The sequence below is a fragment of the Gymnoscopelus braueri genome (genome assembly GCF_963280865.1).
Source record: "Gymnoscopelus braueri genome assembly, chromosome: 4".
Taxonomy (NCBI): Eukaryota; Metazoa; Chordata; class Actinopteri; order Myctophiformes; family Myctophidae; genus Gymnoscopelus; species Gymnoscopelus braueri.
This window is the reverse complement of record NC_137605.1, coordinates 20,326,224-20,342,615: the sequence shown is the minus strand read 5'-3', so window position 1 is coordinate 20,342,615 and position 16,392 is coordinate 20,326,224. Positions and strand designations below refer to the sequence as shown.

General features: G+C 41.3%; 2 protein-coding genes across 2 annotated transcripts in view; one reads left to right on the top strand and one right to left on the bottom strand.

The window, feature by feature from the left end:
* The window catches only part of plekhg6 (pleckstrin homology domain containing, family G (with RhoGef domain) member 6), a 343,569-nt gene that overhangs the window by 280,067 nt on the left and 47,110 nt on the right, over window positions 1–16,392 (bottom strand). The window lies entirely within an intron of this gene.
* LOC308084142 (tapasin-related protein-like) lies at window positions 1,918–14,968 on the top strand. The gene is made up of 9 exons (XM_080426662.1): window positions 1,918–2,180; window positions 2,897–3,103; window positions 3,404–3,685; window positions 4,645–4,845; window positions 6,542–6,709; window positions 8,493–8,596; window positions 10,373–10,601; window positions 14,211–14,272; window positions 14,319–14,968. Exons 1-9 carry the CDS (start codon window positions 2,135–2,137, stop codon window positions 14,322–14,324), a joined length of 1,305 nt encoding a protein of 434 aa, XP_080282788.1. The 5' UTR covers window positions 1,918–2,134; the 3' UTR covers window positions 14,325–14,968.

The window sequence follows — 16,392 nt, the reverse complement described above, 5'->3', positions numbered from 1 at the left end:
CGCATTGTAGATTAGTAGGCGATAATTCCAATATTCATTATACACTCCTCATGTTTAAGCCTAACTGAATTATATATTTATGGACTTGTATATAAATTGTATATATTTTTGGATGACTTGTGCATTTAATTTGTCTGCAATACTTTGCCACGCTTACTCCCTGGATCCATTTATTGCGGCCGTGTTTCCTTTCTTGCTTATTATACATTTTACTTCCTCGTATGATTCCGGGGAGACATCAAATTTCTCTTTTGGGTCTTTAGTCAAGACCCCAGCTCCCAGGGAGACATCAAATTTCTCTTTTGGTTCTTGAGTCTTGGGACTCAAGCCAGGGCTGCCAACATTGGACTGTCAGAATCCAGGAGATTGGTTGGGGGCGTGGCTAGCGGGGGGTCTAGGGGTCCTCCCCCCATTTTTTTTGAACAGCGTAGATGTAATTTCCTGTGTTTTGGTGAATTTTGTGAGTTTGATACTTTTATCAGACTTGCTTTACTAGCATTGGAAAATAATGAGTACAATTTCATCCATTAAAAAAGTAGGCCTACATAAATTGATCTGATGATGGTGTTATAAGCAAAATATCACTTACATTAAAATAATTGATAACGACAATGGTGGTTGGTAGCCTATTTGCAAACATGATATTTCTTAAACAAAACATAATTATAATTCAGTCTTACAATTTTGCAGCCCTCTGCATGTCTCCATGTATTTGTTAGCCATCTATGTGTGACTCTCCGTAAATGTGTAAATATGTAGATGAAGCTCCATTACATTCTTGTGTTGTTTCCATTCGATTTGATTGTTTTTATTAATATTCTGCAGTAGAGCTAAACACATGTTCGTGTGGAAACATATTTTGATTGTTATAGTTTTTTCCCCCGATTTGATGGTTTTCCAGGCAGTATCTGATGAGGAACCCCTGTCCCACCTTGCCCTTCCATCATCAGATGCCCCCTCACCATTCAGACTCTATAGAGTTCTCCCAGAGGCAGAGACTGTCAACAGAAACACTCTTCTTCTTCATCTTTTACTACCTGGAGGTATGGAACAAATACACAAGCATGTATGTAACCACTTAACCATATGAACCGTAGCATCACTATTCTGGGCAAGTCATAATAGGCGAACATTGGGTGAAAATTGCCAATCTACAAGCTCACAACGCGTTGCATTTGCAATACGTTGTAAGCTTGTAGATCAGCTATTTTCAGTGAAGAGATTTGGTGGATCCCCGGGGGACCCCAGTCAACGAAGGATATAGATAGGGTTTAAGTTCTTCTGCCCTTAGTCGTACAAATTGTGAAAATAGCATTGGCTTGTAGTGACTCGTGAGTTATTGCTTAACCACTTTACACCTGCCGTCCCTATTTTGGTTCATGTCATAAGGGCATATAGGCCAAAATGTTCAAAAATATCCCCAAAATTTGCAAACATGTAAAAACAAAATAAACAAAAAACACAATAAGAAAACAGCCAATCTACAATCTCACGTAGCAGCCTACAGTAAGAGACAATGAAATTAAATTGCATGTTATCACCTCAATGAAGAAGGAATTCATGATTTCACCTTTAATCCCACGAGGTGACATACTGAGCATTTGTCACACCAAACCTATTCCTACATGAACCAGGGTTTACTGCAAAAACTGAGGAGTAATGTGTGAAACACTGCTACCTCCTGTCCATAATCACTTACTACAATAAGTGATGACTCTTGTACACGTTAGTAACAGTAGCTGTTTTAACGTTTGTGCCTGTTTTGTTTTTTGTTTTTTTTACTTTAACCCTCATAATGTCAATCTGACTCCACTCACCTAGTAACAGGTGACTGTTACATCTCTGTTCTGTCATTGGATGAGCAGTTCAGATGATGTTGTGTCCCTACACTTGCAGTTTCACTTTGGCTGACAGAACCTCTACATCTGCAACGCACAGCTATAACATTTATAGTTTGATTACCAACTATTCCATCAGACTGGTAGTAGTACAAGGCAGAGGAGTTAAAGACATTACTCAAAACTATTGTTGGCAATACAGTGAGACGGTTTATTTTTAGCAACCAAAAGTGAAAGTGTTTTGCAAAACAGTCAAGTGTAGGCTAAATTAGATTTGTGGCTATTTCGCTTACACGATGCTTGAAGTTCTCCTGTTTGGGTACTTGATGACATCCGTGTGTGGTAAGAAACTTTGCTATAGGCTATCATTGACAGTATCATAACGCTGGACCTCCAACCATACTCAACATCATCATTGATGTTGTTCCATTGTATTAAGAACTACTGTACTGTAAGCCCTATTTGGCATTATAAATGTTTGTATCCTATATGGAAACCTTGCATACTGTGTTTTTATTATTATTATTATTAGTAGTAGTAGAAGTAGTAGTAGTAGTAGTATAGGCTAGTCTTAGTAGTACTTTATAGTAGGCTATACAATACATAATACATACATATTTAATTGTTTTAAGGAATAGCTACAAATAATTCTGAAAGTGGGATCCGAGGATCTCCAGCGGTCCTTGGTGGGGTTCCAAGGGGTCCCCAGCTAAATTAGTTAATATAGCATCAATCAAAATCAGTTAAACCATTAATTTTAACCCTATATACATCAGCTTTTTGAAAATAGACGATCTAGCTTGTAGATCAGTTTTTTTGTGTGTTTTCAGTTTGTAACTGGTAAGTCCCTGGGACATACTTGCATGATGTCCAGGGGGTGTACTTGTACATCATGAGTGGGGGATACTCGTACATCAAACCACCTCATGTTACAGAAACAGGAGATACGGTAGGCTTAGATCAGCTTGTAGATCAGCTATTTTTGTTATTTTAGGGCTTAAGTGTTTACTCTTTTTTGCCATCCTATAGCTTTTCTGAAATGACTCCTCTGGTTTCAGGTGAGGGGGGAGTAGATGTGATGCTGTCCTGCTCTCTGGTGCAGGAAGGTGCAGGACAGGATGGAATGCGAGCTGGATTCACACGGACTCCGGCCACACTGGTCTTAAGAGACGTGCAGGTGACTCATGAGCAGTCGCCTGATACTCTGACTCCATTCATACCACCCACGCTCCCTGATCCTGATGCCCTTCTCTTTGAGGCCAAAGGTTTGTCCTTTAACCTTTTAACCAAAAAGGTTATATATATATATTACAAAAACGTATAACTCCTTTGAGCTTAGCTTAGTTTATTTGGACTGTAAAACATCCAACAACAAATACAGTGGTAGAATTATGAACAACGGGCACACACATTGAAACAAATGGACACATGTTTGTACACTCTCAGAGCGAAATGAACACTGGGGATTTGACAGTGTATATTGGGGTCCATATCGAAACTGGCGGTCCTTGAAATGTACAAAATTGTGAGTCACTGCTTTACAGAACTTCCTCCCTCTATGACAGTGTCATCTCCTGAGATCCCCGATGGAGACCTGTTGATACATGCAGACTGCAACGACCAGGAAGTGATGTGCGAAATCAGTCGTTACTTCCCCCATGACGGCACCCAAGATAGCAGCGAACCGGCCTATTTCATCAGCTCCCTGCATATTGAAGGGGGCGGGCTCAGCACCACCTTGGTCCTGCAGACCTTGGCGGTTGAGAAGGACCAGCCAGAGGGTCCGCCACTGATGCAGACCAAGCTGGGCCTGCCTCTCAGCCCATCAGGTTCTCTGCTGACTGAGGGTGAGATCAGTGTGCTTAAAACCCCTGGTCTCTTTGTATCATTCTTTACAATACAACTGTCCAAAAGGTCCGATAGCTATACCAAAAGTTGTTTGATCCAACTGGCATCCCTAGAGCCCGACACTTAGACAGGTTAAAAATTTACATTTTAAGATAGTTATTTGCGCTATGGGAAGGTATTATGTTGTATGATTAAAACATTATAAAGAACAGCAGCCGCATTGAAGTGCAATGAAATAAAGTACGATAATTTAAAAAGAAGCTATAAGTGCCTTTAGGTACTAGAGGAAACGCCACAGGGTCACTAAAATCAGTATGTTAAAGGGATAGTTCACAGACACAAAGGAAACTCTTTGTCTCCTACCGGAACCGCTGCCTACCGGTCCGCTGGTCATCAAATTATTGGCTTAGGAATGTGACAAAAACTAAAAAAATTGTGAAATATCTTTTAAAGACTTATGGGCAGCTGTGTTAGAGCTAAGACCATGGGGTCACCAAAATCAGTAGGGTCCATTAAGCACATGAACCTCAAGTGTCCCTATCCTGGGAATGTCAGAATAGGCAAACATTAGGCAAAGCAAAAATAGCAGCTTCAAGCTCACAACACATCACAGCGCAATGTGTGGTGAGCTTGTAGATCAGCTGTTTTCGCTATTTGACATACAACAAGTACATAGGGTTTAAGTGATTAAATGAAGATGCACAGTAAATTCCATGGCAATCCAGGCAGTCAGTAGATGGACAAACGGATGGACTGACCGACCAACATCACCGGCCTTTGAGCCCGGACGCGAGCAAGCGCAGATTTATTTTATTTTGTATTTTTCAGAAAGATTTGATATATTTTGAGCACCTGTATTGATTTATCACACAGGATCCTCACACATGTGCTTCATTACTCTTTTTATGCCCCCCCCCCCTCTGTTTTAATTGATCGTTCTTTTCTCTCTTTCTTTCAGTGGTATTCCTGGTGTTTTCCGGTACTAAGTCTGTTTCCGGCCTTCTAGGGAGCGATGTCCTCCTCAACTGTGGCTTTAGGCAGCAGAAAGGGTCCCCAGTGCAGGATGTGGCTGTGGAGTGGCGGGTTCAGCACAGAGGAAGTGGGAGGAGAGTGTTGGAGATGACGACAGGGATCCCAGATACAGAGAATAGAACACAGAGTAAGCGTGTGTGTGTGTGTGTGCGCGTGCGCGTGTGCGTGTGTGTGTGTGTGTGTGTGTGTGTGTGTGTGTGTGTGTGTGTGTGTGTGTGTGTGTGTTACTAGACCTTAACTCTTTGACTGCCAGAGTATTTTCATTAAGTACTCCCCCAGTGCCAGCAATTTTCGTGTTTTTTTATTTTTATATTTTGAATTTTTTTCATGAAAATAATTTAAAGACACATAATTTAAAGACCCAGCACAAATCCGCCACTAGAGAGCAGCACATGACAGCTTGATCAGGTCGTTGGGTCACTGTCACCCTTCTTGAGAGATTAGACAGGGAAAAACATGAAAACGGATTTGACGTAGTCCCAGATTGTCTGATCGGCCAAAATTACGATGTGATACACGACGGCGATGACTGATCGTCACCCAGACCATAGATTATAGAAGAGAACCTGTCCGTTTGTCTGTTATACCGTGTGAAAAACCGTTTGTTTACCTATTCTGGACGAAAATGACGGGGAAAAAAATCAAAAACCGGAAACGGAATCCAGGTCATGAAACCGGATGCAGATGTGGGTGAAGTAAGTGGAACTCGAAAATAACATTGAATATTAAGCAGCATAGCGCAATCAGAGATTAAACAATGAACGCGCGTCCAGCGTGTCGAACGCGTCGACGGCCAACTGGACAAAGTAGCTATTGACGCTTTATCGCGTCAAGGGCAGTCAGGAACAACACAAGTCGGTAACGATACAAGTTGGGAATTCATTCCCCACCCAGTTGTACAATACCTGCTGTACCCGTTGTCAGAGTACCTGTTGTACCTGACGGTTCTCAATATAGGCATTTAGGTTAGGTTTGATTGAATAATTTAAAGGTAGAGGCAGCACAATGAGTTAAAAACACGCCAAATGGATGGCATAAAAAGCCAGAGGCTTGTTTCCATTGGGGTTCATTAAACATTCAACACTCAAACAACTGGACAGAAACATCTAAATATACAGATTAAATTCTTGATAGTGTGACATAAAAGGGAGTGGGAGGCCTGGTATATGGTGCCAGAGAGGATTTCACTCACAGGGAGTGAGCCGTTAACAACCCTGGGGGAAGGCCAGCCGGGGAACGAATTTAGCTAAGTCCAATTTGAATGTTCGTGGAGCCATGCTTTTAGGTCAGCCTTAAACTTCAAAGGGGAAGTAAAAACTTTCAGGGCTGTTGGTAGAGCATTCCACTGTGCTGTGGTTGCGTTCCTCTGTGGTCAGAGGAACTCACTCAGGTGGAGTTACCTATGAGCATCCCCTAGTTAGGGTTCGAGTTATGCCTGATTTGTACTTACTGTTGTTGCATGCCGGTGTCGTATAGCATCGGCTATTTTCGGTGTTAGGGTGCAGTCACACCGAACTTTGATTCTGCCTATGCGGCGGATTCTCCCAATGCTTTTCAATGGGAACGGAGCGGTTCCCGAATCTGTCGCAGAGGCAGAATCAAAGTTTGGTGTGACTGCACCCTTTCATGCATTGAACTTTAAATGTCAAGCATAAAATAACTGTCCTTAAATGTTGATGTCCTCACAAGTATAGCAATACAAAAGTGTGTGTGTGTGTGTGTGTGTGTGTGTGTGTGTGTGTGGGGGGCGGGGGGGGGGGGGTTGCACACAAGTGCCTGGGTCCTTGTCAAATGTGATGACCTATTTCCATGTCTTTGATCAGTGCAAGTGGAGAGAAAGGGTGCCAGTGTGGATGCCCACCTGCTGGTAAAGACCGGTAATGCGTCTGTGACTCTGACGAAGCTGAGGGTGCTAGATGAGGGCGCCTACATCTGTACAGTCACCGTGGGCTTGTTCCATGCCCAGCAGGTCGTACAACTGCAGGTTATACGTGAGTCTTTCTCTAAACATGTTCTCTATGTATGTGTATTCTCTGAAAAACCCTCAACACCCTCGACTTGTGCATACCTGCATGGCTATAGTATAAACTGTCATGCATTCAGTCGATGAGAGTTAACCACTTAATACCTATAAACATTGTTGACCGGGGTCCCCCAGGGCTCTATACTAGGACTACCCCATTTCCCTCTACACCAAACCTCTTTGCCGAAAATAGCAGATCTACGCCCTGCGACACTTTGTGAGCTTGGCAGATCTGCCATTTTTGCAGAATGTTTGCCTCATAATAGGGACGCTAGGGTTCATGTGGTTAATTGATACATTTCCTTCCCGGTGATGTCATCAGGGGGACACTTTTGCGTAGTGTTATATACAACTCAGTGAAATGCTGACAAAATATAGCATGACCTAAATCCTTGCTGCCTACAGCAGTGTTTCACAAACAGTCATGACCCATTTTGGGTCCTGCAACCGTTTTATAGGTCATTTTTTCCTGAACTTTTTATTTCCAGAGATTTTTCACATCCTTTTCAAAAGATATGTTAATAAAACATCAACTGATGCACAAACTTGGACACTTCATCAGTGTTGTTACCTGGAGTCACTGGGTGTTTCGGGTCTTGCAACACACACCCTCCTCCAGGCAACCCGACCGAGGCTGATCAGATCCCGGCCTATGTCCACGTGGCATGCTACTGCCTCCACTGTCTCTTGGGGGTAGTTAGAGACAGTGCAAATTAGGGGTTAGGGTTAGCCTGGCACTAGCCAGACCGACAACGCGGATCCACTCACACATGGCATTTGTGAATGGCATGTGAATCCAGGCCATCAGTCCGGCCGATGCCAGGCCAGGTTAGTTGAGATGTTGCAGCTGGTGTTGGCGACACTAGGAGGCTCTAGGCACTGTGGGTTGCCTCCGGGCCTGGTTCCTCCTTCGTCTGACCAGAAGTAGGGGATTTTCTGTGCGTTGCGTCGTCGTCGCTGCTCCTGGGCACAAACATCTCACTCTTCCTTGATGGATTAAACCCTGCAGTTTTCACCGCAGCCTGTAGCTTTTGGTTCTTCCTCACGGAAGAAGTGGATTGGGCTGCCAACCCTCTCCACCCCGGGTCGCCGTCTCTCCGGCAGTCCTCTGTCTCTCCAGATGTCACCACACTCTTCGTGGTCGTCACCCAGTCTGTTCCTGGTTGTCACTGGTACACCCGCTCCCAGAGTTTTCTGTTCATAAAACATCAACTGATGCACAAACTTGGACAGTACCTGGAGTCACTGGGTGTTTCAGGGTCTTGCAACAGACACCCTCCTCGAGGCGACTCGACCGAGGCTGATCAGACCCCGGCCTGTGTCCAAGTGGCATGCTACTGTATATATGAAATATCACCTGCTTAGATTGACAAAACCTAACCTGATATCAGACTGAAGAGAGAAGCAATCTTCTCAGTGGATGGTTTGGATCCAGGCAAGACCAAACCATTTTGAAACTACAATTTATAGAAGTATGTTTTACTGAAAATGTAAGGTCTGAGAAATCAAGTTTAAATTTTACATAGTCTTACAACTTTTTCAGATCAAAATACAATCCAAAGTACAGCCGATTTATCAGTTTACAGAAACACACACTTCTATAAGCTCTAGTTCCAAAACTGGTCAATCTAAGCAAGTGATGCCTAATTGTGTACTTTAATATTAAATGAAAACATGGAAATTCGTTAATCCATAATAACACTCCTCTCTCTTTCTGTTCCCTCCCCTGGCTTGTTTGCTTTTCCTTTCAGAGCCACCCCATGTTTCACTCTCAGAGGAGAAGCTGGTATTTCAGGCTGAATTGCCCCAGAAACTGAGCTGTCACTGCAAGAATTATTACCCACTGGATGCTCAGGTCTGTCTGAAGCTGCCTTGGTTTTTCATGTTGTAGAATCATTTTTCAGTGCTATGCTATTTACCATTGCCATGCTATTTACAGCTGCACAAGACCTGGTGAAAATATTCCTTGTTATATTCTGTTCATTTCAGTGTGATATGAAAATCAACTTGCAGAGACTTGAAACTTGCTTGAGATACGTACAGTAATCCAACACAATGAACCCTAGTGAGCCTTTAGTTTCTCGTTAAAGTTCCGTTAACGTTGCATCTCAAAGGGTGATTTTCTTAGAAAAGTTTTTTTAGAACCAAAGAAAAGTGATTTTCTTTGGTTAAAATAAGTGTTCAAAAGCTCTATATTCTGATAGTACTCATTGCTATCGAGTGTTTGTTCAGTAACATGACTCTCCAGCACTCTCTCTTTATTAAACAGAAAATGCATTTTCAGGTCGGAATAACAATTTTATCCAGTCAGGATAGAGAACTCAGACAGATACAGATACAGATTAAACAAGTGAAATTAGAAGTGATGACACAAAGAAATGAGCAGACAAAACTGGAACTGGAACACTTAAGAAATGAAGCTGATAAATGTGTACTTGCTCCTGATTGGCAGAAACTCTGCCACCTACCTAAAAAAATATTTTCTGTTTATTAAAGAGCTGGAGAGATGGGGAGACTCTGTTACTGTGACGGAACACTCTATAGCAATGATTACTATCAGAATATAGTGTTTTAACCTAAAAATATCACTTACTTTAATTGCTTCATTATTCACTATGCTTGTGCTGTCTGTATACCAGCATAAATAACATACTATAATCATGTACATATGTCTACTGTATATCACATCAACACTGATATGTAAACAATTAACATGAATAGAAGCTCAGGTTTTGACACTTCACTGTTCATTCTTCAGTCTGCTGTATCCATATCACAAGCTATATAATAGAACCACTATGCATACAGTAGTCTTCCCTCCATTCCTGTTTGTCTGACATGCTGCTACAGAAGTGTTATCTTCACCATTTATCCATTTGTGGTGAAAATATCCAATCTACAAGCTGTGAGCTTGTAGATCTGCTATTTTCACCTGTCATTCGAGGATCACTGGAATATCACCTGGGCACCAGAGCTATGAGAGAGAAAGTTACAATACTCCAATAAACTCCCATTTTAAAAACACAATATTCATATAATATCTATATCCAATTATTTATTGGCAAAACCAACTTACAGTAGATTTGGAATTTGTTTCAGTGTGCTCAGAGATAACAAGAAGGATGTGGAAGTAACGCTTGCCATGGGGCGACTAATGGTTCCAAACAATGACATAACTTTCTCTTTCAACAGGTCTGCTGGGCACAGTACAGCTGTAATCTTATAATCTATCTTTATGATACATTACATGAAGTAGGAATGAAAGTGTATATTTATGGCTAAGTCAAAAAGAAGAATGTGCAATGCTTATTCAAAGGACAAATGCAGCACATTATAACACATTCATTGACATTTTGTTTGAAAATGGCACTTGAAAGTATACGTATACTACCCTTTAACCATATGAACCCATATGGCAAATCATCAGATCTTGAGAGCTTGTAGATCGGCTATTTTCGGCAAAGAAGTTTGGTGTAGAGGGAAAAAGGTGGGGGCCTATGGCCTAGCTAGTATAGACTCCCTCCAGTCAACCGAGTATGTAGGGTTCATTTGGTTACGGTGCGCTGACTGTGCTGAATCAAAATGACCTGAATTCTAAACGCATTTTCTTGTTGCCTCTCTACCTTTTTAGGTGGAGTGGTTATCCCTCTCTCCGGAGGACACAGAGCCTTCAGTCCTGGCAGATCAGGGCTCTCTCTCTAGCCACCGGCAGCATGGCGATGGGACCATGTCTCTGTCCTCCCATCTCACCCTGCCTCCTTCCAGCTTCCCCCCTGGGACCACTGTCATCTGCAGGGTGTCCCACCCCGCCCTGGAAACCACCGTGTCCATCAGTCTGACAGTAGAAAAACCAGAGCCAGGTTTGTTTTCAAATCACCTTCCCTGCCCTCTAGAGCAGGGGTTCCCAAAGTGGGGGTTCCAAGGGGTCCCCCGCTAAATGATTGATAGTTAGGAACCAAATGGACTCTTATGGGTCTGTAACTCGAGAGTGTACAACTCTCAGAGTTAAATTAACAGAGTTAAATTAACACTGGTTTTACAGTGTAGATTGGGCTCCCGGGGATATAAAATGCCATCAAATGTGAGTCCATGGCCTCTAATGGATATCAAATGGGGGGGGGGGGGGTCCGTTAAATTAAAATGGTTGAGAATCACTGCTATAGATTTAAAAAATCTTCTCTTATGGCGTGTCCCAGGTATATCTTTTCAAATGGGGGTCGGTGGATTAATATGTATTAACTTGGTGGTCCTTGACATGAAAAAGTTTGAGAACGACTGCTCTTGAGTAGGGGTTCCCAAGCATTTTCAGCTCAAGACACAAAAGATCCCCTGGGATCCAAACTTACAAAAATACATCATGAATTAATCACTAAGGGCGCGCTCCCACCGCACTTTTATTTTACCTCTGGGGCATAATCTGCCAATGCTTTGTCAATGTAAATGCGTGGATTCACGCAAGAGCGGATCTTTCCGCCTGTCACGCAGACCGTGCGTTTATCCGCTCTACACGACTTTTTGAAGCATAAAACTGCTGGAGGCAGGAGCTGATTTTCCCCCTCTGTCCAATCGGGTGAGTCGAAGGCGGACCGTCCCAAGACTCAGGAAGCAACATGGTGCTCAAGGCAGAAGGCGGTGCGGGCTACGGGGAGGGTCCTGAAAGTGAGTGACAGGCGCGTCACTCCCGTTTTTTAGAATCCGCTGGCTGCAAAAAGCTGTGGCCGCGCACAACCTGCGTTTAACGCTAGCCGACCATGTTTTGGTGGCCACCGCACTTTTATTTTACCTCTGGGGCGGAATCTGCCAATGCTTTGTCAATGCAAATGCGTGGATTCTTGGAAAAAAATCTGCAAGACCATGAATCCACGCATTTGCATTGACAAAGCATTGGCAGATTCCGCCTCAGAGGTAAAATAAAAGTGCGGTGGGAGCGTGCCCTTAGGGCGCGCCCCCACCAAGAGTTGGCTGGCCGCTGATTGCAGAATCTGCCAATGCATTGTCAATGCAAATGCGTGGATTTCTGGTCTTGCGGATTTTTTCCAAGAATCCACGCATTTGCATTGACAATGCATTGGCAGATTCTGCAATCAGCGGCCAGCCAACTCTTGGTGGGGGCGCGCCCTTATGCCCTTTTTCAAGATTTATTATTTTTTTTATGCCCTTTTTCAAGAATAGCGAAAATAGTCGATCTACAAGCTGCTTCTGCAAAAAAATCCAGATTTTTTATGGGAAGATTTTAAAACAAACACACAAGACAATTGGAAAGTTTTCTTTGTTTCTTTTCTTTAAAGTGCCATATGACGTCTAAGACGTCACGAGGCCTCACGCCCTGAGCACCAAGACGTCATGAAAAGACGTCATTAAAAAAAAAGAAAAAAAAAATCTTTTTTTTTATTTTTTATTTTTTTTAAACATGTTCAGAACCCAAGATATGATGATTTGAAGATTTGCTGCTCCATTCACTTCTTGTTTAACTTTTTACTGAAAAAGGCTGTATCTCGGCTCCTAAGCACTTTTTTTTTTACAATTAATTTTGGTTGTGGCACTTAGCCCCTATGGAACCTCTCCCTCCGCTATGTAGCTCCGAGATGAGGTTCCTCGTTGTTTCCTGCCGTTTGCGGTCGACATTGTCGCACATTTTCCACTTTACATGTTTCTTACCCCTTTCTGCACATCGTATCCAAAAAGTAAAGCATTTGCGCCACTCTCTCAGATGTTTTAAGTTCTAGCGGAACATAACAGCTTCCAACGAGTTGAAGAAAGTATTTAATTTGCCTCGGTTTTCATCCGGTTACATGTTTTTAAGACATTGCGCAAGAGTTGCGCCCGTAGAGATAACATTACTGATTACCCTACTGGTCAAATGTTGAATTGCATCTTCTAATGCAAAATATTATGGAACCGGATGAAAACCGAGGCAAATTAAATACTTTCTTCAACTCGTTGGAAGCTGTTATGTTCCGCTAGAACTTAAAACATCTGAGAGAGTGGCGCAAATGCTTTACTTTTTGGATACGATGTGCAGAAAGGGGTAAGAAACATGTAAAGTGGAAAATGTGCGACAATGTCGACCGCAAACGGCAGGAAACAACGAGGAACCTCATCTCGGAGCTATACAGCGGAGGCAGAGGTTCCGTCGGAGCTATGTGGCACAAAATTCCATAAATAAGCATGGCACTGGAAGAGTTAAAAAAAAAAGACCCACAAAAACATGTCAGCGACCTATTGTTTGGGAAACACTGCTCTAGTGGTTAACAAGTATACAAGGGTGAAGAACTAAGCAGTGAGCTTATACTGAGTAAGCATTAACATTAATCAATAGTATTGTCAATGCTTGCTCAATGGCACACCTATTGTGTGTGGCTTACTTACACCACAGTGTACCACGTTCAGCTGTACCCTTCAATAGCATTAACATGAGAGCAAACTCACAAAATGTGGCTTGTTGTTGAGCTACACTTTACCACCAAGTCAGTATTCAACCCCTGTTGCGAAATTGCATTTAAAAAGAAAAAAAAAAGAAAAACCTGAATTCACAATGTGTCACATTCGCTTGTGGAAATGTGGACATTTATTTGAAATTGTTAACATTTTGGCAATAATGATGACATGTTATGAATTGAATTTGAATTAAAATGAAAAGAAAGTTGATATAACTTTGTATTACCCTTACCTTTACATTTGCATCCCCTGGTAGACCCACTAGACTAGAGGCTGCAGCCCCCTCTTTGAAAATCTGTACTTGTAGCTGCCCCAGGTTCAACAAATCTCCACGCATCATACAGCTGTCTTTTCTGGTATTTATTCCATCAAAATTCTCCAAACTCCTCCAAACAGACACCATACAAGATACTGTGAAAACTATATAAAAGAAATAAACATACATTTGTTCAGTTATTGAGTCCAGTCATTGTGAAGCAGTCCTGTTGATTATTAAGTCCACACAGGTGCATCCAATTATTGCCATGTTTCACTGAAGTCTCTCAAACAAAGTTTAACTTGTACATTACAATAATACACAACAAATAGACACGTAAATCAATGAAAGGCACAAATACAATAAGCATTTACCGTGTGCACCTCTTGAACCATGTGCAGAACTTTGGCAATATTATTCTCTCTCTCTCTGGAGTTTCTTAAATGTGACCTCTCTGGATCAGCTCAGCTTGGTGCTGACTGATGACAGCTTCACTCTGATGTGACTCTCTGCCCAATTACCACAAACCCTCTAAGCAATGGGCACAGCATTTTTACTGTAACCCTTGTAATAGTCCTTTTTAATATATTTATTGTAACTTTTAGTACTAATTATTCATACTGAAATGAATCTTTTTAACCCAGTGTGTGCATGAATTTTACTTCAACAAACCATATTTATAATTATAACTGAAACCACTGTCTCTCCTTCTGGGACAGTTACAGTACTATTATATCAATGCCAACTGTTCCCATGTGTTTTATGTGTTTTACAGGTTCCTTTTGGATGTTCATGGTCTTCCTGGTCATCACTGTGATTTTCTTCTACCAGGTTATGGTATGAGATAGCCCGGAAACATGACTGTCATGTGAACCATGGCTAGGTATGAGATTAATCAGCAGGAAGGAGTTGATTTTAGAAAAAGAAAGATACAGTTTGTGACCGACAGCAGCGCTATGCTACTTGTTTATTGCTTGTGTTCACCTGCTGTCCCAGATCTAAATGAATCTCAGATCAGACTGCTTGGGTAAAAACTGCTGTACTCTGGGTCCCTGCAGAGTTGGATTTCACATTCACTGACTCATCTTTATGTCAACTTGCGTAATTAACTTTTTACTGCATATATAACTAAGACCTGAGGCCGATTCCACAAATGCCTTCTAAATCAGTAATTCTCACACTTTCAAGATTGTACAAGTTTGCAATTATGTTTTTAAATGACTCGGATGCTTTCCCGGTTTTAATGGGTTAACCACATAAACCCTATATTACCTAGCCTGGAAACCAGATGAATCTTTCAGAGCGAAATCATTTGTTTTTTAGCCTGGTCATGCCAGGCTACTGTGTACTTTATCGTATGTCGAATAGTGATGATAATAGCCGATCTACAAGCTCACAACTTATAGATTCTACTATTTTTACTATTTATGAAAATTGTAGGAACATTTGGGATTTTTTTTGCCTATGACATGCCCAAAAAGGAGGCCCAGGTTGAAAGTGGTTAAAAGTCCCATGATTTGTGTGTATTTTTTTTTTTTTTTTTAATCAGTCTGTAAGAAGTTCTGGTGTTTTTCAAATGAAGGATATCGTCGCTGTCGCCATAAATCAGCTAACTAAAATGTTCAACTTATTTTTTTAATATATAAATCAGTGCTATTGAACACCCTGTGTGTGTGGGTTTTACAAATATTGAACCAATGAAAAGTATTAAAAAAGCAGTTCTGACTAAACCTAACTCCATTGGATCCTCAAACTGTCGGTCAAACCACCTAACATTAATGGCTAAAAACCTCCTACTGTAACTCCACTTGAGCTGTATTTGGGTAAAGTGATGATAACACAGGACACATTCAAGTATCTGACAATGTATAGAGTCACCATACCGACTTTGATGAGGCAGTATTGTAACATTTTTTTTTTTCATTTCCTGAAAAGTTAATATTTTGGACAGCTGGTTTCTGCCCGACAGCATAGTGAAGTGTAAAGTCATGTGTGTCATTGTAAGTTATTGGTACTGACTGTATGTTTTATATGTACAGTATGTGTTCCCTATAATCTCTTGTTAATGATTGGTAATTCAGTTACTTAATGTACATGTCTTTTATGTATTGTACTGTATTTAATGTGTCACCATTCACATGAATGATATGGAGGGCCAGAGCTGCCATATTTAAAAATAAAGAAATACATGTAGACATTTTATTTATTTCCAAATTGTATTTATTTCCCAATATATTTGTATCATGTCAGTATCATGGTGGTCAGTATCATGTCAGTATCATGGTCAGTATCATGTCCAATATCATGGTCAGTGTCATGGTCAGTATGAGGTTAGTATCATGTCCAATATCATGGTCAGTGTCATGGTCAGTATGAGGTTAGTATCATGTCCAATATCATGGTCAGTATCATGTCAGGCTAAATGGCTATGGAGGCTTATGGCCATGGTATATCTAACTCAGACAAGCCTGCTATACTGGGGTTTAGTCCAGTCAGATCGAGTTCATTGCTAATGTAAAATCAACTCTCGGAGCATAACAGTTGAGAATCACTGGTATGAAAAAGTCACAGCAGAGTTCTGTTGATGATTTCTTTATTGGCATCAGCAAAAATTGGTAAGCATGCATTTTTAAGAATTCTCACAATTCCATTTGCATCTCTCACTGCATAATCATGTTTCAATTTAATTACCTAATAATATTACTGTACAATATCATTAGATCACTCTTATTGACCTCTTTCTTTCTTCATAAATGCAATTTACATGTAGGGTTTTCCATTTTTACAATTTTGTCACCTTAAAATTCTTTAAGTCTTAAGAGAGGAAAATGATCTCTTCAGTAAGATCTAACGCTCCCCCCTCAAAAAGAAAAAGAAAAAACATTTAACAACCTATAAACACATTTTTCAGGAGCATAGTCTGACGAAGGTGTACTATGGTTCTACTCATACAGTAC

Excerpts from the sequence above, each read along its gene's own strand:
- LOC308084142 (XM_080426662.1), top strand. The coding sequence starts at position 2,135 with ATGCTTGAAGTTCTCCTGTTTGGGTACTTGATGACATCCGTGTGTG. Across the intron at positions 3,686-4,644 it reads AGGTTCTCTGCTGACTGAGG|TGGTATTCCTGGTGTTTTCC; the intron begins GTGAGATCAGTG and ends TCTTTCTTTCAG. Across the intron at positions 8,597-10,372 it reads ATTACCCACTGGATGCTCAG|GTGGAGTGGTTATCCCTCTC; the intron begins GTCTGTCTGAAG and ends CTACCTTTTTAG.